The sequence below is a fragment of the Dermacentor silvarum genome, chromosome 7 (assembly GCF_013339745.2).
Source record: "Dermacentor silvarum isolate Dsil-2018 chromosome 7, BIME_Dsil_1.4, whole genome shotgun sequence".
NCBI classification, from domain to species: domain Eukaryota; kingdom Metazoa; phylum Arthropoda; class Arachnida; order Ixodida; family Ixodidae; genus Dermacentor; species Dermacentor silvarum.
The window spans coordinates 25,144,432-25,170,870 of NC_051160.1; the positions used below are offsets into that span (position 1 = coordinate 25,144,432).

A 26,439-nucleotide genomic window follows, 5' to 3' on the forward strand; every position below is an offset into this window, starting at 1 on the left:
GAGCCGAGGCTCAGCGCCACCGCCGAGAGGACCCTGTCGTTCATATTCAAGTTGTTTGCCACAATATATAGCGAATTCAAAACATCTAAACAGCTGCGCTCAAAATTCGCATTAGGGAGTATCGTAATTGTCAGTGAATTTCTTTACTGCATTAGATTCTACAGCCAACCAAATCTTTAGCTGACTCGCACGAGCATCGACTATAGCTGTGCGCCAGCACCTCAGAATAGGAACAATCTAACAGATGACTATGTACAATTTTCACGAGCTTTGTGAGCATAAGGTAACCTCGACCACTTCGCAAGTTCGTTCAATAGTAACGCGCTGTAAAGAAGACAAAAACAGCATATACATGAGCTAGCTAAAAATTTGGCTGCCTGTACATGTTTCCATGTAGAGCACCTGGGGTGGCCACAGGTACCGGATGTTGGCTTCGACTTTGTTTTAGTTTGGCATATACAAGAATGTCTTAGAAATTAGTGTTGCGTCTGTAGGCTTTTCTGAGCAGTTAGGGAAATATCTTAAGTTTGTGGTTGCTGGTGAGAATTGAGTAGTACTAGTTGAGGATGTTGTTCATGTTTTGAAGTGCATTTGAGAATTTATTAGCCTGTTATATGTTCTTGTTGTTGTTGTTCTTGTCCTTGTGATCTTAAGGCACGGTTTGAGGTTCTCGGCTTGCGCAAGTCTGGTTGCATCGGCGTAGGCTTTTTGAAGGGGAGCGTTCGGGTGGTTCCTTTTTCACAGTGTTTCTTTAAGGTTATCGAGTCTATCTATCTAATCTTGCTACGCAAATGTGACGTATTCGTGTGGCTTGACCTTTAAAGATACCTTCTTTGCAATGTCTGGTATGGTGGCTTGCATATTCTAGGTATTGTTGTTTGTCAGAAGGTTTATTATATACGTTGTCTTTAGTGTCCCATTGTCAATATACATATATTGTTTCGTCCAGAAAGTTTACTGCGCTCAGGTGAAGATTTCGACGTGAATTATTTTTCTGGGGTTAAACAATATACGAATGCTACAAATTTATCTGGACGTCCCTGACCTTGTCGCCATATTATAAATATGTCGTCCATGTATCGGAGGTTTGTGTGGGGCTTATCCGTCCTGCAAGATAGGAAAGTTTGTCAAGAGTCCCCAATTAAGTATGTTCGCGTAGGTTTTTGCGAAAGGTTTACCCATACTTGTCCCAAGTATTTGTCGGTAATAATTGTCCTCGAATTCGAAGTAGTAGCTACATGTGAGATTGAATTCAAGAGATAAATAGACTTCAATCGAGTGTTGTGCATTGTATTTGAATGCAGCTTGTTTGATCGACGATAAGCTATCAGGGATTAGAATGTTGGTGTATAGGGTCGTGACATCTAGTGCAGCGAGAATTGTTGCAGTAGGTCACCTTTAGTACTAATGTCCTCCATAATTCTCAATAGGTGGGGTGTATCTTGTACAAATGACGGAAGTGTTCAGGGTGTATCACCAAGGAAGGGGTTAAGAAATGGGGAAACACTCTCTTAAGGGGTGCTGTTATTTGATAGTATAGGGCACTCAGAGATACTAGCGATGTGCAGCTGAATGGGTGGAATTTTATTAATTTTCGAAGGAGGCAGAAGTGTCCTGTGGTTTTGTTGCTTGGTTTAAGAAATTTGAGTTCTGACGGTGTTATAAATCCATCAGGAAAAAGAAATTTCAGCCTGTTGGTAATTGTCAGTGCTTATGGTATTGTCAGATTGTTGTCTATCTTAACGTATGGTTCGGGGTTGTTTAGCTGTCTGTAACATTCACGTTCGCACTTATCTACCGACCAAATAACTGTACTACCACCCTTATCTAGTTACTTAATGGCGTCATCATGGAAATTGCCGTTTTACTCTTCTTTCTCCTTTTTTTCACCGATTTATGATTTTCTTCTTTGTAAAACACAGTCACCGGCACGTCCCAAAGTCCCAAATGTCAGCCTATCGTTTTCCGCGCCTCCACCATACAATGTCGGCGAACTACTGTGTACCATCGCGTCGAAGCCTATATATACGCCGAACTACTGGGGTTACCGTCACTTGAAAGGCCAACCCACTCCTTTCCCACCACCTTCTGTCGTTTCCCTCGGACTCCATGTTGCCATCTTAATACCTTCAAAACTTGCCCGACGCACTGCTCCTTAGCTACTCAGGCCATTCATTCCTCATGTCCTTTTGTTGCTATCTGGCGCTTACCGGCTGACCGGACAACTATTCTACCCAAACGCACGCCACCTGCGAGACCAGCGGTTTCAGTTCAGTTCTCTGAAGGCATACCATCCTCTCCCGCCTCCAACAACCTCAACGTGCCACCCTCTGTGTCCTTTTTTTCGCTTCCTCTTTTTCCTGCCACCTCACCACTCCCCCGCTTTTTTCCCTCGTCTTAGAAGCCATGCCTAGAGACCTCAAGCAACAGCGCTCATTTACTTTTCAGTTTCGTCCTTTACAGCCAGCCACCGCCTACAACGACTGCACGTTGTAGGCACTTGCGGTCGTTAGTAGAATTACGTCCCGTGCAGTCGTTTAAAGAACTCATGTCCTTTTGTTGCTCTGGTGCTGACCGGCTGACCGGACAAGTCTTCTAAAACCCCAAACGCACGCCACCTGCGAGACCAGCGGTTTTAGTTCAGTTCTCTGCAGGCATACCATCCTCTCCGGCCTCCAACAACCTCCTCGTGTAACAACCTTCTTTGGCGAGTACCCCAAAAACTGTAATGCTTTGTATCTGCACAAGAATGCGTAAGTTGCAAAGTGAAGGCATTTAATCACTGCAATAGTGTAAATGTAGGTGATTGGTATCTTTATAAGCCATAAGGATCAATTTAAACAAAAAAGAAAGATGACAAAGAGAATACCCATGGATATACATAGTAGGGTGGGCCAACATCAAATTTGTAAGTGTGCCAACTTTAAATTTATGGATGGATCAACTCAGGGGTGGGCCAACCTAAATGTGGCGACGCGCGGACTTCAAATTTGTGGTTGGGCAAACTTAATTTAGGGGTGGACCGGCTTGAAGTTTGCATGTCGGCCGACCTAAATTTCAGGGTGGGGCAAATTGAAGTTTGGCAGTGGGGCTTGCCCATATTACAATTGGGGAAGGGCCGACTTCAATTTCGGTGTTGACCAACTTAAAATTTGGGGTTGGCACAGCTGAAAGGCGGGGTTGGGGGCCGACTTGAAATGTGGGGGTAGACCTACTTGAATGTGGTGGTGAGCTAACTTGAGATACTGGGGTGGCCCAATCTCCTATTGAAGACTGCTGAGCATCCTTCGAGTTATGAACTGCACGCGGCCAAGCAAGCGCGTTGAGACACTTGGCGCGTTTTCATTGGGCCTTATCGAGGTGCAGTCAGAACGCGGAGAGAGCTTGCGTGGACAAGAAGCACGCGCATAAGACAGGCTTGCGAGAGTGACAGCGAGAGTGACATGGCTTCGCGGCGATGCACTCTCCCCTCACGCAACACCTCACGTGCTAGTGCGGCTTCTCGTGTTCCCTCTCGCCCCCTTTGCTCGATCAAGGCGCGCTCGTGCCTGGCGTCCCGGCTCAATTGCCACGATCCCGTTGAATGGGCCGGATGCGGCGAGAAAATGTGACAATTGTCTACTAAAGCCTAAGCATTCCTTGCCGCCGGGAAGGCCCAAAGTAGACGCGCATAAGCTAGGAAAAGCAAGCAAGCAAAAGTGAGCAAAAGTGAACTCACAGCCAAGAAAAACAATGCTTACGCATTAGTAGAATTCTCAGAATTTCTGCATTCTCGTTTAAGCTGTATATGCCAGAGTTCTTGCAGATGCAGTCCCTACATGAAACTGACCCGGCCTATTTTGTTCTCGTTGATCCCGAGCATTGTTGCTGCAGCCCACAATTATGTGTATTAATTTTACAACTCACTCACCTGGACATTAGAGGGCATTAAGGGGTTAACTATTTCTTGAAATACTCCATCTTCCTCGGTTCTAGAGTCCTGATTACGCGTCTTTATCTTCGTGTTTTAATGCGTGAAATATGCACAGCATACCAACAGTTGCGTTTTTCTTCTTCAGGCTCAGCTGGCTCTGCTGGAGGAGTCTCAGGTCATTCGAGTAGCTCAGGTGAGTAAGGCCGCCGCCGCTTACAGAAACCGAACATGGGGGCGTGGCCTTAATAAACACAACTTTAAAATTTAAGCTCTTCATTTGTCGTGCAAATTTTAGCTCATACACTAATATTATTTTAACACTGATGTTGCAGATGTGAGTAAATTAGAATCACACAACACACAAGACGAATGACAGAAACACAGGGGTGTGGTATCTACGCCACGTGTTGTACTTGATTGGCTTAGCTTCATTAGACTAATCAACATATACCAGTTTGGTCAATCCATGACGTTGCTGTAAATGTATATAGTTGTTATTATTTCTTAACAATAGGCAAGCGGCGCACGTGGCCGTTACAACTAAGGCGAAGACCTTGTTATTAGAGTACGCATGTTTTCTACTTCAAGTGCAAACAATTTGTTGGCCCTATTGTCTAGCTCATTTATCATCACCTGTGCTCATTTCATGGGCAATATTTACGCCATACTTGTAAGAAAGCTGTAGCTCAATTGGGGGGCCTTATCAAGAAAGAGGCACTGCCGTATTAGATCGGTAGTTATGATTGTATTGGTATAATATGTCCACACTACAATGAAATTTTCTAATGAAAACAAAAGCGTGGAAGTGTTAGAAAATTACGAAATGACCACGGAATAGTTACCTTCTTACTACCTGCGCCAAAACAGGCTTCAAGAGAGTGCCTACTATGGAACAAAAGAAGCCAGTCCTCCATCGTTGAAGGTAAATGTGTACAGCGCAACCGGAGTCCGAAAGTGAAGCAAAAAAATTACCTGTTAGCATGAAATCAAGGATACGAGCGGGAATACTTTCGAATTTCGAAAGGCGCAGAAAACGTCATCAGGAGCGCTCCTATACTCCAACACTGTTCTAAGCGAAGAGTCAGGGAAAGTAAAAATGCTAGAGACTGTCACGTGAGCGCTTCTTGCGCTCAGTTCTTTTCGCCCATCAAGAGGAAGTGTCACTAAATGAAAAATATTTGAACGCGGACGCACGATTGCCTGCGCTTCGCTTGTAATCTTTTCTGCAAAGAACATCGCGCGAAACACTGGGAGCTTACAGCGCGTAGTAACCTAAGCTTGAAAAAATACAACATCATTACGTAGTTTTCTGATAAAGGCTGCCTGTTGTTCCCCTATGTTGCGTCGTTTCATGCTGCGGTGAATTTTAAGGCACTGTTTGGAAGGTCTTCTCTCGACTATTGGTTTCTCCATTTCACCAGTAAACCCCGTTTCAGCCCCACTGGTGTTTCTTTTGATAGAGCAAAACGCGAGGACGATTATAAACAAGAATAGGGAATACATAGTTTGGAATGTATTCTTCCATGTCAGCACCCCAGCATTAAATGTTTTATAGTTTTCAACAGAAAATGCAGCATCGCATGTAGCACTTGTCTATTTGCAGCAGATGGTGTACGAAAGAAAGCTGTCCAACTATTCTTCGCACATGGAAAAATGAGAAACTTTTAACCCACTTATGGTTCTTCACAATGTGCATTCCCTGTAGTTGCTAAGTTGAAATTCGCGTCCTTCACAACTCCTTTATCATTTCTCTAGCATTGTCACCTTGGCCAAAATCCTGACTTTTGCTTTCATAGAACATTTATTGCTCTTGTTTCTTCAGTTAAATGTGCGCTTTCGTAGAATCGGCTGCAGCAGTGTTGTACTACTGCCGGACGTATCAGGTAGTGGTGTTATTTTTTGTGCCTACCAGCTACCTATTTGTGGAAATTAACGCTGCTACTGTGAATTAATAAATGGTGCTGTAAGAACAAGCAATCGTAGATGCACTCAAAGACCATAATATAAAACGAGGTACAACATCACAGTAACCAAAAACTAGGAAACTGGAATAATTTTTTGTGTTACTTCTATTTGTCAACACATGCACTCCGTAGAATTCACTTCATCAGGAATGGCCATACCCGCCTTTCGCATACGTATCAAGTGTTATCGACACGACCAAAGTTTCTGTTACCTACTGGTATTGCTTGTTTGCCATTTTAATGTATTTCACCGGTAGCGAAAAGATCAAGCGACTTTCTAACTTTTCTCTACCTTGAAATGTCCTTAGGTGTGGTGAAGAGCAAGTATTCATCGACTCATAGGCCACGCACTAGATGATGATCATGATAATGATGATGACAATGATGACCATAATGATGAGGCATCGGGTCTTGTTGAGCACGGGCCGCACTTGATCAGAGAAATAAGAACATTTAAAGATGCACACAGACGATCCTCGATCATGTTTTATTAAGTTTTCATTTTCTTCTTTGACTCATCAATTGGGCTGCCGTTTAATCGATGATCTCCAATCAACAAGCTCACCAATACCTCCTGAGCAAGCATTCATGATTGCGACATTGCGGGAGACCTCCTTTTTCTTTATTTTCTTTTTTTTCTTTTTCTTTTCCTTGATTAGGTCATGGCGTTGGTGGCCTCGGCCTTGCTGGCGCTGGTGGCGGCGTTAGCGGATCACTGTCTGGCCCTTCAGGTTGGTTTAGGTGAGTTCGGGTGCCACACCTTTAAAAAAGCACATACTACTACACGTTCTTATGAATATTACTCTGAAATTTACGCGCCTATACGTAAGTGAAAGCTCGTATCCAATGACTGAATTTAGCATTATTACCCAACCTACCAAAACTTTACTATCTTTCACATCCTTAGTCACCCTAAGCTTGCCGTCGTTTTCTCCGTACCACAATGCATGTGCTCAAAAAGCGCCATAGCAGCCTTCTTGTACCTCTCAAGAGCTATTACCAGACTCCCTGCTTCTGTCGCTTAATTTCGACAGTAATGATCAAGCCTAGTTGTTTGGCAGGGGAGTACTTCAGTCTGGGCCAGGTGGCGTGACATACTGCCAATTTAACAAGTGCAAATAAACTAGGACACAAGAAACACATATACACAGGAACAGCGCTGATCCTCTGTATATGTGTTTCTTGCGTCATCGTTTATATGCGCTGGTTAAACTGTGCAGTAAGCTTAGTAGACTTGTTTTTATGTGACCACCGTATTTTCGCGACTATAACCACTTTTGTGTTCCTGTTGAGTCGGTACATTCAACATGTATTACACGGTATATTTCACATGAATTCATCAACAGCTTTTGTTTTTCCTATGAAGGTTTTGGCAGCGGGGGTTCTGGCGGCGCTGGTGGATTAGGATCCAGTGTTTCTGGTGGCGTAGGTAAGTGAATCTTGCGCCGCTTTAAATATGCCAACAATGATTACAGGTTAAAACAGGTAAATATGTCCAAATCTGTTTTTATTCCAAATATGTCATTAGCTCTCCGTGATAGGACAGAATGCCTCGGGTCCATCTTATATGGGCGGGCCCCATTCTCCACATGGGCTCGACCCGAACATTCTGGCCTATGACGGATGGCTAATGGCGTATTTGGATTAAAAACAGATAGGAATTGTTTTACGTTATACCTGTCCTAGTTCGTTATTTTTGAGGTGGAAATGACAACGAAAAATATTAAGGTAATCTTTAAACAATAGTCATAATTCTCATCACCAGCCTGATGCTATGCCCTCTGTAGATCGAATGCCCCGCCCGAGTGAAATGCACTTAGTGTTCTCTTGCGTCAGGGCTAAACCCAAGAATTATTTTCGGGGAGGGCTTCGAGGCGACAACGGCAGTAATTTTGAAATGTCTAATAACTTGTTTTCATGTAGTAATCAAGCACTCCACTGACAATCATATAATGCATACATTGACAAGTGCATATATTTTTATGTCGAATATGTAAGTTCTTTGACAAGTGCATGTGTTATAATGTCGAATAAGGAAGTTCTGCCGAGTAGTACATCTCCACTGCCATAAATTCTGCAGTTGTCAGGACTAACTATTTAGAGACCCAAGTTGGCGTGAGGTCATCGAAGAGCAACATCTACGCAGTGCATTCATTGGAGCGTCGGGTTGCTGCCCTTGGGGTACCAGTGTGACGTGGCGGTCGATTCCGCCCAACATCAGATAAATTCAAAGGTTGTGTTGGTCATGGTAGAGCTGCACAGCACTTACTGCTACATACCAAGTGAAACAAGGTCGTATCGAAGAGGTTCATTGAATACAAGCACGCACCGATTCGCAACTACCCATTGCTTCAAGTTGCTGCCGATAAGTTTCAATGAACAGAGGTACCTACCAAGTCCCGCGTCTACGCTGACCCATGTTGGCGTGAAAGACTTTCGCTGAGAAGCAGCACATATGTACACATTGCCTGCATACTCTGTGGCTCAACTTGATCCGATGGTTGGTTTCGAACCCTGTTGATCATAGACTAAATCATGGACTAAACAGGGACCCAGGTTAGAGGTAAAGCGGTTAAATACGTACTTTCAAAACATACAACCATAGGTTTGTGTAGCAAGACAATAATATTTATGGTTATTTCAGCAACCGTCACGTCTATTTCAGATTGTTCATCTAGAGTGCCTCAATATTTTGTGCTTGACTCTTCTACTCCCTGCAAATAGTCTGCTTCCACCCCGCTTCCCTTCCTGCTTCCGCCATATCAATCGTATCTCAGTTGTACGTCTTATTCGTCATCGCACAATGTGCAGAATAGAATGCTTTACTTTTCTCCTAAAACTGGTCAGTGGCATGCATACCAATGCATCCCGACCCATGTGACCCGCGTGGATAACTCAGTGAATATGGTACTCCTCCAATGAGCACAACTTACTTTACCTTTGCGTTCCCAGTCCCGGAAGCCTCTGTCTGATGGAGTCACATTGCAAAAAACTCTCAACTACCAAGCAAAAAGTTAAGGCCCACGAAGAAATCTCGAATGCAGTTATGGTGGAAGCTCCTCTATGTTACACTGCTGAAACCTTAAATCAATCATCAAAGTCGTGTAATTAAAAGAGATAGAATGACGCAGTTCCAATAAAATATCCGCATCGACACTGATAAAATGCTGTAATAGCAAAAGCTGTAATCATCCGACTGTATGAAGAGTTGCTCCAAGCATTTCTTTTTTTTTCCTTTCTCGATAACGAATTTTCTTTTTGTAGGAAGAAATTGAGGCAAATTCTTCAAATAGTAGTGCTATTTTTTCTGCCTGCGTGCCTCTTATTTGTGTAAACGAAAGCAACTACTGTTAATGAATAAATGATCCTTAAAGAACAAGGATTCGTAGGTGCGCTCAATGATCGTAATACGAAACGAGCTATAACATCACAGAATCCAAAAACTAGGAAACCGAAATAATTTTTTTCTGTTGTTTTTTTGTCAACGTACCCACTTGGTAGGATCCACTTCAGTAGGAACAACCATAGCCGCCTTTCGCATGCGTATCAAGTGTTGTCGACAAGATCAAAGATTTTGTAACTACTAGTATTGCTGGTCTGCCCGTTTAATGTATTTCGCGGCTAACGATAAGGTCGTGCGACTTGATGACATTTCTTTACCTAAAAAGTGTCCCGAGGTGCGATAAAGAGGAAGAATTGATCTTTTCAAGGGAAGCGCACTTGATGATGATGATGTATAGGGCCGTGAAGCGCAAGGGCCGCACTTGATGAGACAAAGACGATCATTGAAACATGCACACACAAGATACGCAGTCATGTGTGCGTTATAGTTCGTTTTAATTTTATTCTTGGTCTCATCAAGTGGGTTGCCTTTTTATCGATAATTTCCGACCAATTAGCTCACTAACACCTCCTGAGCAAGCATCTATGTTAGCTGCGCTGCATGATATCTCCTTTTCTTTTCTTTATTTCTTTTTATTTCGTTCATCAGGTCATGGAACTGTTGGCCTCGGCGGTGCTGGCGGCCTTAGAGGATCACTTTCGGGTACTGGAGGTGGTTTAGGTGAGTGCATGTGCTACACATTTATAAAAGCGCACGTTACTGTCATGTTCTTATGAATGTTACTCCGAAATTTACGCACCTATACGCAAGTGAAAGCTCCTACCCATTTGTTAAATTTAGCATCATTACCCAACATACCAGGACAATATTGTCTTTCTCACCGTTCGTCACCCTAAGCACTGTCGTGGTTTTTTCCGTGTCACAATGCACGTCTTCAAGAAGCGCCTTAGCAGATTCTCGTAGCTCTGAAGAGCAATCACTAATCTCCCTGCTTCTCTCGCTTAATTTCGTAAGTGATGATCAAGCTTCATTGTTTGGCTGAGGAGAACTTCAGTTTCGGCCAGTTGGCGCTACATACAGGTAATTTAACGAATACAATAAACGAGGACCCAAGAAACACATATACAGGAGAACAGTGCTGGTCTTGTTTATAAGTGTTTCTTGCGTCAGCGTTTATATGCGCTGGTAAAATTTGAAGTAAGCTTAGTAGACCTAATTGTTTTTATATGATCACCGTATTTTCGTGACTAAAACTACGTTTCTGTTCCTGCTGATCGGTATACTCAACTTATATTTTATCGCATATTTCACATGAATTCATTACAGCTTTGTTTCTTCTATTAAGGTTTTGGTGCCGGTGGCTCTAGCAGCGCTGTTCTATCAGGGTTGGGTGTTTCTGGTGGTGCCGGTGAGTGAACTGTTTGCAACATTGGTTACATGTTTTAGTGAATGCAGGTGTTAAATCTACCTAGGCCGGTATAAGGTGAAACTATTCCAATCTGTTTTCATTCCAAATATGGCATTAGCCCTCCGTGATAAGACAGAATGGTTCGGGTCCATCCCATATAGGTGGGCGCCACTGCCACATGGGCTGGACCCGAACCATTCGGACCTATGACGGAGGGCTCATGGTGGATTTGGATTAAAAACATATAGGAATAGTTTTACGCTATACCTGCCCCAGCTCATCATTGGGGAGGTGGATATGGCGCAGGAACAGCGCTGGTGCTGTGTATTTGTGTTTCTTGCGTCCTCGTATATATGTAATGATTAACTTAACATTAAGCTTAGCAGACTTGCTTTTATGTGATCACCAAACTTTCGCGACTAAAAGCACTTTTACGTTCATGATAAGTAACTACACACTGAACATATGTTTCACGGTGTATTTCACATGAATTCAATACAACTTTTGTTTCTTTTATTAAGGTATTGGTGCCGGGGGTTCTAGCAGCGCTGTTGGATCTGGGTTAGGTGTTTCTGGTGGTGCAGGTGAGTGGATTGTTTGCATGAAGAGACGCAGAAAATTCGTTCGCTTATAAAGGATGCAAAAACTGAAATTCACACTCCGCCACAACTTCTAACCTCGCACTTTCCAGTAGCAAGAATTTCAAGGTCCCACACGCGGCACAAACCTACTTAAACATACCCAGTGCTCCAACTTGGTGTCAAAAAGTTTCAATTGATAGCTCATTGATAGCTGATTGATATTAATCTTGCAAGCTTCCATTGACGGCGTCTTTCATGTCCCTGGCGTAAACTTGGAACGTAATACTCGGTCAATCATTGCATTTATTGTGTCCCCTTCTATTACTGTTTGTGTCGAACCGCGCTTCAACTCTGTCTTGCTTTCATATCAGTGAGATCACGTTTGCTAGAAGTGAAGAAAGCGAATTCCTAATTTTCATTTTGTTATTGCACTTACGAATCTTGATAATTTTGCAGCCGTCAATCTCACCCTTATTCCCACAGCTCCTTTCTGTGGGTCGGGGGGGGGGGGGGGGGAGGGGGGGAAGGGGAGGAGGGTGATGGACCTCACGCGCTAGTAATATAAGCTCATACAGACACGGCCAGTATTATGTGATGTTTAGGCATGGGAAGTAGGTCCAGCCGATGAACACTATATTTTATTGCTAAATGCCGTGGTGGCTCTATTGGAGGAAGAATGAGTTCTGAAAGTCACTCTACTGTATGCAGTATCTGCGCTTATTTAGACCGAAGCATGACGTTTTGTTTGCATGAATATATGTAGAAATTTATTTCGCTATTAAAGGTTGTATAAAGCTGAAATTCACTCCCCCCATAACGTCTAACCTCACTCTTTTTAATAACAAGGAATTCAAATCATGCTCCCATGGTTTCTTATTGTACACAAAGTCTTGTATTCTAAATCAACATTTAATTTGATCAGTACGTCTCCCAGGACGCTGTTCAGGTAGGTTTCAAGCACTACCCACATCTTTCATGATTCTGTTGACTCTTCTTTACAGTTTAGGCGCCCAGGTATTAGACATCGCCAGGGCGCACGGGTGATAGAAATTTAGCCTAATCATTTTACAATGATGAAACTTATATGTGATTTGAGTTCTACCCAACGAGTTTAATAGATAGGCTTCAAAATGCACATCATATCCAACAGATAAGCTACTTTTGTCATTTTTAGGTCACGGTGGCATAATTGGAGGAGGACTTGGTTCCGCAAGTAGCTCAGGTGAGTGTGGCTGCCGCCTCTATAAGAAGTGGAATGAAGCTTCAACGGGTTTTTCACGATACACTGGTGCCTTATTAGACTGAACGCAAATAGAACTGAATAAGGAGAAAAACGGGAACGAAAGAGATACCGAGATATCGAGATAACAGGATGTGTGCTCACGTACAAATCAATTTTAAATACATAAGGTTCCTGCACAACCTTGTACCCAAACATGCGCAAATGGAATACTGAATGTTAGAAACTTTTGCACGAGGCTTATTTAAACTTTTGCACGAGGCGCATTTGTAGCTTTCTGTTACGATCGGGTGGAAGACCATTTTCTCTTTAATGAACATTCTTCCACGTTGCGACATTTTGCAGCACTAATTTGAAAATGGTGAATATTCATGAAACACAAGATTCAAAGTGCCTAGAAACCAATTCGATAGCACTTGCTCTTTGAAGAACAGATTCTTTAGCAATACATTCTCTCCCACTTCATCGAATATAAAAAGCTTCAAGCAATTCAAGAGTCATTGGTTTTCTACTTTGTGCTGGCCGGTATATGTAGCGGGACTTTTCATTAAGTTTTATTCCTGTCTTAACATCAACCGCTTTTTCACGGCAGCGACAACCCTCCTAATAACGTAGGCGCAGTAGAGGACTGCAGGGGCCGAACTTTTCGGCCGGGGCCAAACTTTGGCCAACCATTAGGAGCCTGGGCGCAGTTCGCACCTGCGACTTCAATCTCAAGCCCGGCCGGGCCACGTGACTTCAAGCCTGTATCCGGCCGGGGCCCGTGCCTACATGCTAAAAGCCGGCCTCGGCTCGCTACAGTATGAACAAGCCCGCCTCATGCCTGCGAGAACAGCTCAGTGTACATGCCTTAGAAAATTCCACTGCTTAGTTGACGTGTCCAAGGACATTACCATAAGACTGAAGTGACAATAAAATGTCGCAAAACAACTAGACGATTCAACGCGTCTCACAAAGCTAGTGCTAGGAGGAACGTCGACAACGGCGTTACCAGTCGATGGTGCACTAGGTGACATTGGCGGAAAACGGAGAAAACATTCGTAGTTTCTCAGTGCTAGATTGCAATTGACTGCTTTCCACTCAGGTGGTCTGGTAAGCACACAGCTGGCTGCTCAGCAAGAGCGCTAATGTGTGTGCGTACAATGGTCATGCCGGGCCAGGCCCGGGCTCGCTGCTTCAAGCGTGAGCCTGGCCCATGCCCGACAGCTTCAGAATCGGGTCAGGCAGAGGCCCACCAAACATCGCTCTACCTAAGGTCCCTGGATACCTTTTGAAGCGCAAATAATTTGGGGACCTTAGCTGTACAAGGCCCGGGCCTGCCCGTGGTCCTGACCTGGCAGGGCTCAGGCTTACGGGTAGACCCGGGCCCGCGCAGTGTTCTAAGGTGCAGTGGCAGTCGCGCCTTGACGAAACGGGAAAAATATAACATTTATATTAGGATTGTTGCATAATCCAGGCGCTCGTTTGCTTCTCTCCGTACATATTTCTTCATGGTTGCTCTTTCCCAACTCATAAACATCTAAGAGAACTCCCAGCGACCTATTTTGCTGAGATGATGAGGTGCCCTTTTGGACTGTTCATTCCTTGTTTCCTGTTTGAAGAGGGCGACAATAAACGATGCATTAATTTCGGTGTCAACTTCAGCATTTGGCTTGTATCAAGAAGAAGACTGCTAGCACCAGCTAAAAAAGCTGCTATGCGGCAGCTTGACTGGGTAATTCCCCATTACTTGGCAGAAACAAAAGACAGAAAAATACATTTGACTGAAAAACAAGAAATATTTACGGATTTCAAATGGTCACGTAAAAAAGAAAAAAAAAAACGCAAAACACGAATGGTGATGCGAATGTTATTCGCACCTTGCTGCTGATTCTTTCTGCAACTCACGCCATGCAAAACGCATTTACTTCAGTCTACCGTAGTGAACCCTATCAAACCTTATACTTCAAACGACAATTTTTTCGCACTACTATATTTACAGCTCCATCAACCTTTCCTTTTTCCGGTTATAGGTTTCGGCTCCGGTTCTATCAGCGGCCACAACAGGGGTAGACCAAAGCTCCCGGGTCTGTCAGGTTCAAGTAAGTGCGGCTACCACATATACTCATATATTCGCCACCGTTGACGGTATAATCCAGTGCATCAACCTTGCTTTCAATTTTGACCTGCACAATTTGGTTATTTCAATGGCGCTTAGTCTCATGTCAACTCAGCACCATTCCTTTAGAAAAATTGCCCTTACAGATTGTTTAAATCAGTAATGCCAAACCTTAGTGCTATACAATGATCCCAGTTTGTACGGGAGTTTGAAAAAAGAGTTCTAATTTCTGCCTTCAAGTTTCAGTCCATGCCCAGAACCTGAAAGCCGCTTGCATTGTCTTAGAGCCCGGTCAGCTCGTTCCAATAGATGTTATCAAGCTTAATTAACTATTCATTCTACAGCTGCCCTGATTGCCCATAATTTTCGCACATGTTTCACTCATTGGCACAACCGGTTCCACCCATCTGTCTCCTTTTGGCGCCCTCATGGACACGGAACGCTGCACATGTGGTGCAGCGTTCCGTGGTGCAGCGTTCTGCACATAAGGTGCAGAATTGGTGGCCACTTTCAAGCCCTCTGGGCTTGAAAGTGGCCACCAATTCACTAGTGCGCCACTCTGAGCATTGCTATATTTCAACCTTGCGTTCCAAAGCAGACGTCGTAATTACTCACGCGTTTTAGAGGAGCAAGGCCCCAATAAATCTCATATCAAAGCGCCTTTTTAAGGCAGAGGTTTGTTCTCGTCATCCAGCTGCGACAGATGCGACGAGCACTTGTCACGTGATTCAACCTACGACGCGGTATTTTAGCCTCCCAGCGTCGTCCCCGCAATAATACAAATTGCGATCAACATACTCATCTAAAACGAGTTGTCTTGGCAGCAGGTCACCTTCTTTTATCACAGAAACAGCTTTTCTCGTGGTATCCCACATACTTCCGCTTTACGAAAACTACGTCATCGCCGACATGGCTCAACAAAGAACAGCACACATAAAACAAATCGATGTCTAAATACAGCCATCTCTACTGCCATTATGGAGGCGGCTATGTCCATCTGTGTTCTCTACGGAATCACTCACCGAAATGCCAAATGCCACCTAAATATCCGCACTGCAAATAATATACGCCGTGAAGAGCACTCATCCTGTAATAAACTGAAGTCATTTCTTAGTCTTCTTCCTGCTTTAAAGAGAATAGTTTTCTTTGCCTCTTTCGCCCGTTCACGTACTTTGACTGTCTTTGCTAAAGGCCTTCGATCTCGCGGAGCCAAGGCGCGGATCGCGGGCTGTGGCTCGAGATCTTTGTGGCCTCTGAAGGTTAAGATGCTGTGGTCCAAGGTACCAATTTGTCGCGTTACACCATCGCATGAGCTGAGGTTTGCGGACCGCGCTTGTCATCGAAATCCAATGCGCGTCTCTTGTCTAGATACACCGAAAGGCACGGTTCTTCCATGGGTATTACACAATTCAACGTCACTTAATTGCAATCTCATTCGTGACTATTTCACTGCTTCTTTGGCACTCGGTGGCCAGCAGCTTCTGTGGTAACCAATTTTGGCTGAGGATTCAACTATTCCTTTTGTTGTTTTCAATTCAGCTGGAGGTATCGCTGGCGGCCATGGAACACTGCCGGGTGCTTCGGGCTCTGGTGAGTGTAACTATGTTCGAACCATTTTTACATCGCTTTAATGAACCTAGCTTCAATTTGCTCGTAATTAGCTCGCCTTATCAAATGAACTTCAGCCCAATAAAAATTAGAAGCGAAAAAAACTCACGCCTTTTTTGTTACCGTTTACCCACCTGTGACCGCGGTGTGTTTGTGTGTGTTTTTTTTTTTAGTCAGACGCAGTCAGTGCCGAACGTTTTCAGACAACACCGCCACTTCTGCTATGAAACAAGCGCTAAAGCCACTCTTCCAATTTTTGTTTCGATCCTTCACCTACCCGCTTGTTATTGCTCCAGAATAAAAGTATCACTGCAATCGCTCTAACATCTTAATGCAGATCGAGGGCTCTCATACTCATGAACGAACGTACTCCAACGTGTGGAATACATGCAACTAACAAGCAGTTCTCGTCTTTGGTGCTAGGAGATGTTGCCTCTGCAGGAGGAGTCTTAGGATCCTCGAGTGGCTCACATGAGTCAGGTGGCCGCTGCTCAGAGAAACCGAATACTAAAGCTATAAACTGATGCGCATAATTACGCCACGGTAAATTGAAGGATCTGCTCTGAGATGAATTAAAACGCCATTTTTTTTTCGTACAGCAAAATTAAAATATCTTTTTATCGTTCTTTAAGTCTGTATGCCACAGGTTTTGCAGATGCAGTGTCCCTTCATCAAACTGATCAGGTCTCTTTTGTTCTCTTTCATCTCGAGCCTTCTTGCTGCAGCCCACTATCCTGTGTATTGATTTTACAACTCACACGCCCGCATATTAGGGTTCTTTGTGGTAACTATTTCTTTAAATACTCCATCTTCCATGGCGCTTGAGTCCTCCTAACGAGACTTTACCTTCAAGCATTTATAATTTGAATATGCACAACATACCAACTATTTTGTTTTTCTTCTTCAGGCTATAGTGGCCCTGCTGGAGGAGTTTTAGGTCCTTCGATTAGCTCAGGTGAGTGAGGCCACCGCCGCGTAGAGAAACGGAACATGGACGCGTGATTTAATTAACACAATTCTGAAATTTTAGCTCGTCATCTGTCGTAGAAATTTTAACTCATACACTCAGACAATTTTACCACTAATTATTCAGATATCAGAAAATTTGAATCGCACGGCACACACGACCAAGGACGAAGACCACAGCGGTGTGGCATGTACGCCGCGTGTTGTACTTTCCTTGCGCCGGTTCATTAAGCTAATAAATATGTACCAATTTGGTCAATCCGCAGCGTTGCTGCAAGTGAACCTTTTATTTTTTTTTTCTGAACATAAAACAAGCGGCGCACATGGCGGTTACAACTAAGGCGCAGACCTGGTTATTGTTAACGCGTGTTTTGTACTTCCTAAGGCGCGCCTAAATCTATGTACACAAGCGTTTTTTTTTTTTGCATTCTGCTTCCGTGGGAGTGTGGTCGCCGAGGCCAAGAATCATACCCGGGACCTCGTGCGCACTAGCAGGTCGCCATAGTTCTGAGCTGCAGCGCAGGGGTTCGTAACATATTTCCAAGAGGGAGAAAAAACTGTAATTTTTTAGAAAGGGTGCTGTGCCTCGGCTTTCAGCTGTGCCTAAAAGACGTTGAAAAAGTGCTAACTTTAAAAGAAGTGAGCCTTCACCAGTCATTCGTGGTTCGCGCTACAGCGTATGGCACCACCATAAGCTCCATCAATGTGGGATATATATTGTACAACCTACCACTGATAAAAAAAGGAGCATAGGTAGCCGTAGGCTTGAACCTAGGAGACAAATGATGAATATGAGAGGCGAAACGTGTGATTTTCAAAAGTACAGAAATCATTACCTGCAGCAGAGCCCCTACTTCATCACATACGTGCAGGTCAAAAGTTAGAGGACATTGACGTAATCATGAATGGGGGGGGAGGGGGAGGATGACCGTGAAATATATTTGGAGATTCCAAATTAAAAAGACCTTTGCTCGCTGATGAATATATCTCCATTACAGAGGACACAGAAGTATGTACACCTTACGTTAAAACACGCTCACATCCAATAGTCAAAGTTAGAAAGAAACCTTTAATCCGGCCGATCATTGCACGAAGCTAAATGAGAGAGCTTACGCATTTGTAGTTTTCTGTCAAGGTCGGGTGGAAGACATTTTGTGTTTAATGAACATTCTTCCGCCAGCCCGGGCCCTCGTCTGCATGACAACACCCGGCCTCGGGCCCTAACTATGAGCAGTCCCGCCGCAGGCCGGCGGGAGGATCTGAGTGTACATGCCCTAAAATTTCATTGCTTAGGTGATCTATCCAAAGATGTAACCATAAAACTGCATAGACAATAACATGGCGCAAAATAACTAGAGGGAACAAAGCGTGCATCAATTCTAGTGCTAGGAGGAACGTCGACAATGGCGTCACCAGCGTCGCCCCTCGATACTGCACAAAGGAACACAGACGGAAAACTATGATACCTTTGAACTTTCCCAGTGCTATGTTGGGATGAACGTTTAATGTCCTTTCAGGTCGGATCACTTTCCGCACAGGTGGTGTGGTAAGCACACAGCTGTTTAGCAAGAGCGTTAATGTGTGTGCGTACAATGCTAATGCCAGCAGTGTAATCCAGGACGATGCCCTGACTCCGTCAAAGGCAACTGGCTGGACCTTCAGGGCGCAATCTACATCTTCTTACACGGCGCGGAACAAAATAGAGCAACAGCTAGGCCGGACTCATACCGGTAACTGGGGCGCGATTTGGAATCGACGCTTTTGCAGCTAATTATTGCTCTCCGCATCTAAGCACACACTTGCTAACTCTCTATACACGTGCCTCGATACGGCGATATATACGGCGGTCGTAGCGCATACGCGCCTCTAGTGTACAAGTTGCATGTCATGTAAGTCATGAAACAGCTCCCTACGTCTTGGTGCTTTCATGGCCGTTTCGTTAACTTGGTAAGTACCAAAATTGGCATAGTATGACAACATTGTATGAAGAACATAAATTATAGGTCATGACATGAATGTCATGACATGCGTGTCATATAGGTCATAAAACAGCCGCCTATAGTCACAATGACCCAGCCAAAAAACATTAACACTCAAAAACCACTGAAATGGGTTCAGACGGGGGTACTGTGTGAAAGAAAACACTAAAGGATGATGGCAGAAGTCAAAGTCATGAGCATGACACCGCAAATATGAAAATTACTCAGCGAAAAAACATTAACACTCAAAAACCAAAGGAATGGTTTCGGATGTAGTAGTAAGTGAAGGAAAAGGCTTAAGGTTAATGGTCGCAGTCATTGTCATGAGCATGACTAAGGCTTTCGCCTTAAGGTCTCTTAGGCGTAGTTAAAGGGACTCCTGAGGACTCATGACATGAATGTCATGGCATGTGTGTCATGTAGGTCATGAAACAGCTGCCTACGCCTTGGAGCGCTCATGGTCGTTTCGTTAACTTCATGGGCTCCCCGCACACTGCTTCGCATAACATGGATTCCCACAGGGCGTGGGATCTGCAGGCTTTTTCATTACAGCACGAAAATTTCTAAATTTATAATCCATATAAACGCAGCCAAAAGTTCAAACACAGATATTCAAATTTGGGCACAAAATTGTGACGGCGGGAAATGCACGGCCACACAGACCTTCTAGAGGCCAGGACAAAGCACTTCTCAAGGGAAAAGTTAAGGTCCACGAAGAAATGCCGAATGCAGTACTAATTGAAGCTCGTCTATGTTACACTGCTGAAACCATAAAGCACTGATGAAAGCGGCGTAATTAAAACAAATAGAACGACGCAATTGCAATAAAATAGCCGTATCGACACTGATAAAATACTGCAATAGCAAAAGTGGTAAGCATCCGACTGCATCAAGAGCTGTTCTTAGCATTTATTTTTTCGTTTCTCAAAAACAAGTTTTCTTTTTGTGGGAACAATGTCTCAAATTCTTAAACTAGGCGTGCTATTTTTCGAGCCTACACGCCGCCTTTTCGTGTAAACGAAGGCAACTACTTTTAAGAAATAAATGATGCATTAAGAACAAGTAATCGTATATGCGCTCAAAGACCGTAACACAAAACAAGTTATAACATCACAGTATCCAAAAGCTAAGAAATTGAAATAATTTTTTCTGACTTTTCAATGCACGCACTTGGTAGGATCTTCTTCATCACGGAAAACCCTAGCCGCCGTTCGCATGCGTATCAAGTGTTGTCCACACGACCAAAGATTCGGATACCGACTTTGTCGCTGCTGGTCACCGTTTGCTGGTGTACCGGTTCATTATATTTCACCGCAAACGATAAGTTCGTGCGACTCTCACTTTTTCTACCAGAAAACGGGTAATGACTGGTAAAGAGCAAGAATTGATCGATTCCAAAGCAGCGTACTTGATGATGACGATGATGATGATGATGATGATGATGATGATGATGACAATGACGATGATACCGTAAGGGTCTTGTGGCGTAAGACCGCTCTTGACGAGACAGACGAACATTAAAACATGCACACGCATGATCTGTGATCGTGTGTTGGTTTTATCTCAATTTAATTTTCATCTTTGTCTCATCAATTGGGCTGCCCTTTTATCGATAATCTCCGACCAATTAGCTCACCAACACTGTCTGAGCAAGCATCTATGTTAGCTACGTTGCAGGATATCTCCTTTTTCTTTATTTATTTCTTGTTTTTTTTTTCTTCATTAGGTCATGGCAGTGCTGGGCTCGGCGGTGCTGGCGGCCTTAGAGGATCACTTTCGGGTACTGGAGGTGGTTTAGGTGAGTGCATGTGCTACACATTAAACACATACACATAAAAGCGCACGTTGCTGTCATGTTCTTATGAATGTTACTCCGAAATTTACGCACCTATACGCAAGTAAACGCTCCTACCCATTGATTAAATTTAGCATCACGACCTAACATACCAAAATATTATTGTCAGTCTCATCGTTCGTCACCCTAAGCACTGTCGTGGTTTTTTCCGTGTCACAATGCACGTCTTCAAGAAGCGCCTTAGCAGATTCTCGTAGCTCTGAAGAGCAATCACTAATCTCCCTGCTTCTGTCGCTTAATTTCGTAAGTGATGATCAAGCTTAGTAGTTTGGCTGAGAGAACTTCAGTTTGGGCCAGTTGGCGCTACATACTGGTAATTTAACGAATACAATAAACGAGGACCAAGAAACACATATACACGGGAACAGTGCTGGTCGTGTTTATATGTGTTTCTTGCGTCCGCCTTTATATGCGCTGGGTAAATTTGCTGTAAGCTTAGTACTTGTTTTTAAATGATCACCGTATTTCCACTTGTCCGTTTCTGTGGTGTCTGGTATATTTCATGGTATATTTCACATGAATTCATTACATCATTTTTTTTTGCTATTAAGGTTTTGTCGCCGGGGGTTCTGGCGACGCTGTTGGATCAGGGCCTCGAGTTTCTGGTGGCGCAGGTGAGTGAATCTTGCGTCGTTTTAAATATTCCAACAATGATTGCATGTTAGAACTGATGTTAAAGATGCTAAATCAACCTAGGCTCGTACAGAGTAAATATGTTCAAATATGTTCTTTCTTTCAAATATGCCACTAGGGCAGAATGGTTCAGGTCCATCCGAAATGGGCGGGCGCCACTCCCATATGGCTCGACCCGAACCATTCTGACCTATGATGGAGGGCTAATGGCGGATTTGGATTCAATGCAGGATTAGTTTTACGTTATACCTGCACTAGCTCATTATTAGAGAGGTGGATATAACGCAGGAATGGTGCTGGTCCTCTGAATAAGTGTTTGTTGCTTCGTCGTATATACGCGGTGGTTAACTTAACAGTAAGATCAGTAGAGTCGTTTTTATGTGATCACCGTACTTTCGCGACCAATACCACTTTTCTGTTCATGTTGAGTCGCTACCCACTCAACATGTATTTCACGGTATATTTCACATGAATTCATTACAGCTTTTGTTTGTTCTATTAAGGTGTTGGCGCCGGGGGTTCTGGCAGCGCTGTCGGATCGGGGTTGGGTGTTTCCGGTGGTACATGGTGAGTTGGATTAGTTTTGGCATGAATTTTCGTAGAACATTCAAAATAGACGCCAATATGTACAGATAAATAACTTCCGGTCCCAAGAAAGATTTATACTTTCTGGAGTACCTCAAGGCAGCATTCTGGGTCCTTTGCTTTTTAATCTCTACGTTAACGATATTGTAAATATTTATTTCAACGCAAAATTTATAATTTACGCAGACGACACCAGCATATTTCTAACGTCACGTTCTTACACCGAGCTTATCACAATATCAAATGAAGTGCTCCTGAATCTTAGCACATGGTCAAAGCAAAACTGTTTATGTGTCAATTCAACCAAAACTAAAGCTATAATTTTCCGTCCCAAAGGAAGCACCTCCCCTTTACTACATGGAATTGCGTATAATAATGCTCAGATTGAAGTTGTAGAAAGCATCAAAATCCTAGGCATCCATTTTTCTTCATCACTCTATGGAATGACCATGTAAACTTTCTAAAGCAAAAACTGAGTCAGATAACAGGTATAATAAGCCGTAACCGATACCTTCTTCCTACATCAGTTAAAGTACTCTTATATAACGCCTTATTCGCTTCTCATATCAATCATTGTCACCTCGTATGGGGCACTACAATTGATACGAATTTAAACAAATTATTTTTATTACAGAAAAGGATAGTACGCGTCCTCGCAAATGTTCGGTACGATGCACACACCAAACACTTATTTGACAAGTTTAAAATTATCACAGTGCACGAAACTTATAGGCGTCGACTTTTGCAGAAGTTCTATCACATGAACAGGAAAAATGATCTATCCCTTGTTAAATTATCTTGTTTAGAAGAACGCGTCCCCTCACGTTTCACAAGAAACACAGAACCCTGGGCAGTGCACCGTTTCAGAACTAATTACAGCTCACAAATGCTAAAAAACAACTTACCAAGGCTTTTAAATGCTTACAGCAAATCTGGAATTGATATATGTGCACTTACTCCATCCGAATTTTCTCGACTTAATCAGCAGGACTAACATTCATGTTTATACGGTCAGCTATTTGGGGAGTGGAGATTAGTTCAGTGTACAACTTCTTGTATGCATTTACATTATATATATGTGTGTATATATATATTTTTTCCTTCTGTGATGTGTGAAACGTTGCGTAACTGATCTACGCGCAATTGCTCACTTTTCACTTAGTACTTCTCATGCATTCTTGGAAATTGTGTATTTTTATATTGTCAAAAACACGCGGCAGCTCCGCGTTGCCCATGTCTTGTGACCATAGGGGGCAGGGTGTTTCTTCAAGCTGCACTGTAGAACATTTGCTCGCTTATAAATGGTGTAAAAACTGAAATTCACACTTCACCATAACCTCTATAGCCACACACGTTCTAGTAGCAAGAAATTCAAGGTCCCACAAGTGGCACACAGCTACTGAACATACCTAGTGACCGAAGTTGGCATCAGAGAGGTTCACGGAAGAACAGAAGACACCAATTCGCACAGACTTAGTGCTCCAAGATGGCGTCAAAGAGTTTCAATGAACAGTGGTACCAACCCAGTCCCTCATCTACAGTGACCCATGCTTGCGTGAAAGTGGTTCGTTGAACAGTGGCACATTACCACATACTGAGTGACTCAACATACTCTAATGGTTGGTTTAGAACCATGTTAATTAGCATGGCAGCCCGATGCTCTAACCAGTGTGCCATGGACTACGCACATACCTAGGTTGGCGGGAAAATGGTTAGATATATACATGCAAACATACTTAGCCCATAAATGTGCGTGAACATGGGCGCGTGGTTTCAATGAATGCTAAATAAAAATTTGAGCTCTGCATTTCTCGCGCAACTTTGGCTCATACACTCAAATAAATTTAACACTGTTATCTTAAATGTGGGAAAATTAGAATCGCACAGCACACAAGACCAAGGAAAGAAACCCCAGCGGCTTGGCATCTACGCCACGTATTGTACTTTCCTAGCACCGGTTCATTAAGCTAATCAATATGTACCAATTTGGTCAATCCACAACGTTGCTGCAAATGAAGCTGTTATTTTTTTGTTAACGTTAAGCAAGCGGCGCACATGGGGGTCGCCACTAAGGCATAGACTTGGTTATTGATCACGCTTGTTTTCTACTTTAAGCTCATAGAATCATTTTGCTGTTTTGTTGAGCTCATTCATTATCACCTGTTCACATTTACTAGGCAATATTCACGCCATACCTGTTGTAAGAAGGTTCGAACTTGATTTGTGGGCTTATCGAGAGCCACTGGAGTATTAGATCGGTAGTTATACTTGTATTGTTATAGTATGTCAATAATAAAATGAACTTTTCTAGTGAAAAGAAGACAGTAAATAAAATTGTATAATAATGACGAAATGACCACGGAATAGTCACGTTCTTAATAAATGCGCCAGAAAGACTTCAAAAGAGTGCGTACTGCAGAACAAAAGAAGCCAGTCAGCTATCGCTGAAGGGAAACGTGTTTTGCGCAACCGGGGTCCGAAATTGAAGAGAAAAAATTGAGCCTATTAGCAAGAAATGAAGCATACCAGCAGTGAATGCTTAAATGATGCTTTAAGAGCAAGCATTCGTAGATGCGCTGACAGACCATATTATAAAACGAGGTAGAACAGTATCCGAAAACATGGGAAACTGAAATATATTTTTTGTTACTTCAATTTGTCAACACATCCACTTCGTAAAATCCACTTCCTCAGCAGCGTCCATAGCCGGCTTTCACATGTGTATCAATTGCTATCGAAACGACCAAAGTTTATGTTACATACTGGTATTGCTTGTGTGTCATTTTAATATATTTCTCCGTTAGCGGCAAGATCGTGCGCTATTCTGACTTTTTTGTACTTTAAGGTGTCCTGAGGTGTGGAAAAAAGCAAGAATTTTTCGACTCATAGGCAGCCCACTTGATAATGATGACGATGATAATGGTGGTAATTATGGTAATAATGATGAATCATGGGGTCTTGTGGTGCACGGGCCGCAATTGATGAGGCAAAGAGGAACATTGAAGCATGCGCACACACGATCCGCGATCGTGCGTTTTATTTTGTTTTAATTTTCTTTGTCTCATCAAGAGGGCTGCCTTTGAATCGATATTCTCCAACCAACTAGCTCCCGCACACCTCCTGAGAAGCCATTTATATTAGCGTACGTTATGGGAGAGATTTGCCTGCAGTGCGATCCGCGTCGGCCATGTGTATGCTTGCACCGCCATCCATTTGTCGTCGTTCTAGGCGCTTACCTGCCTAGTTTCCTTTCGCTCTCCCGGCGTGGTGGTCCTGTCACGTGTTTCTAATTTGCTCCGGCTCCCCGAGGTAGCGGTAGTCCTCCACGCGAATCTATGCCGCCGAACAGGAGCGCCAATCAAAATAAAAGTACGTGTGCATATGTCTTTTCCTTCGAAATGACCGCTGCCACCGCTCAAGAGAAATAAAATTTGCTTCTGCCTTTGATCGAAATTATGTGTCACCTCTATGTCGTCTGTTAAACCGCTTCAATGGTAATCCACCTTCACAGCAGTAGAATGGCGTTTAATTTTTTTTTCTTTTCGCTGGATTGCTTTTTTAACTTTTAATTTTTTTTCGTTTGTTTTTTCTTCCTTAATCAGGTCTTGGCGTTGGTGGCCTCGGCGCTACTGGTGGTGCTGGTGGCGTTGGCGGATCATTGTCGGGTGGTCCTGGTGAGTGCGGGTGCCGCACCTTTATAATAGCCCATGTTGCTAGCACGTTCTTATATTACTCCGAAAGTTACGCACCTATGTGTAACTGAAAGCTCGTAGCCAATGATTACAACAAGCACCCTTACTGAACATACCAAAACCTCATTTTCTTTCGCATCGTTTGTCACCCTAAGCCCGCCGTCGTTTTGTCCGTGCCACAACGCACCTCCTCAAGAAGTGCCTCAGCAGATTCTTGTATACCTCTCATGAGGAATCACCAATCTCTCTGCGTCTGTCGCTTCATTTCGTAAGTCATGATCAAGCTTAGTAGTTTGGCTGAGGTTAATTTCAGTTTGGGCCAGTTGGTGTGCTACATACTGGTAATTTAACGAATACAATAATCGAGGATCCAAGAAACACACATATACTGGAACAGTGCTGGTCTTGTTTATATGTGTTTCTTGCGTCCGCCTTTATATGCGCTGGTTAACTTAGTAGAGCTGTTTTTGAATGATCACTGTATTTCCACTTTTTCCTTCCTGTTGTGTCGGTACACTCAACATATATTTCATGGAATATTTCAGATAAATACATTACAGCTCTCTTTTTATTG

The 26,439-nt window shown here is 43.4% G+C and overlaps 1 protein-coding gene across 1 annotated transcript in view; it reads left to right on the forward strand.

The window, feature by feature from the left end:
- Nucleotides 1-26,439, forward strand: part of LOC125939721 (uncharacterized PE-PGRS family protein PE_PGRS46-like) — a 129,569-nt gene that overhangs the window by 54,662 nt on the left and 48,468 nt on the right. Inside the window, exons 9-18 of the mRNA XM_049670966.1 lie at nt 9,869-9,940; nt 10,566-10,628; nt 11,150-11,212; nt 12,384-12,431; nt 14,462-14,530; nt 16,087-16,137; nt 17,063-17,110; nt 20,827-20,898; nt 21,507-21,569; nt 25,776-25,847. Coding sequence (XP_049526923.1) covers nt 9,869-9,940; nt 10,566-10,628; nt 11,150-11,212; nt 12,384-12,431; nt 14,462-14,530; nt 16,087-16,137; nt 17,063-17,110; nt 20,827-20,898; nt 21,507-21,569; nt 25,776-25,847 — 621 coding nt within the window. The remainder of the gene's footprint in view (nt 1-9,868; nt 9,941-10,565; nt 10,629-11,149; nt 11,213-12,383; nt 12,432-14,461; nt 14,531-16,086; nt 16,138-17,062; nt 17,111-20,826; nt 20,899-21,506; nt 21,570-25,775; nt 25,848-26,439) is intronic.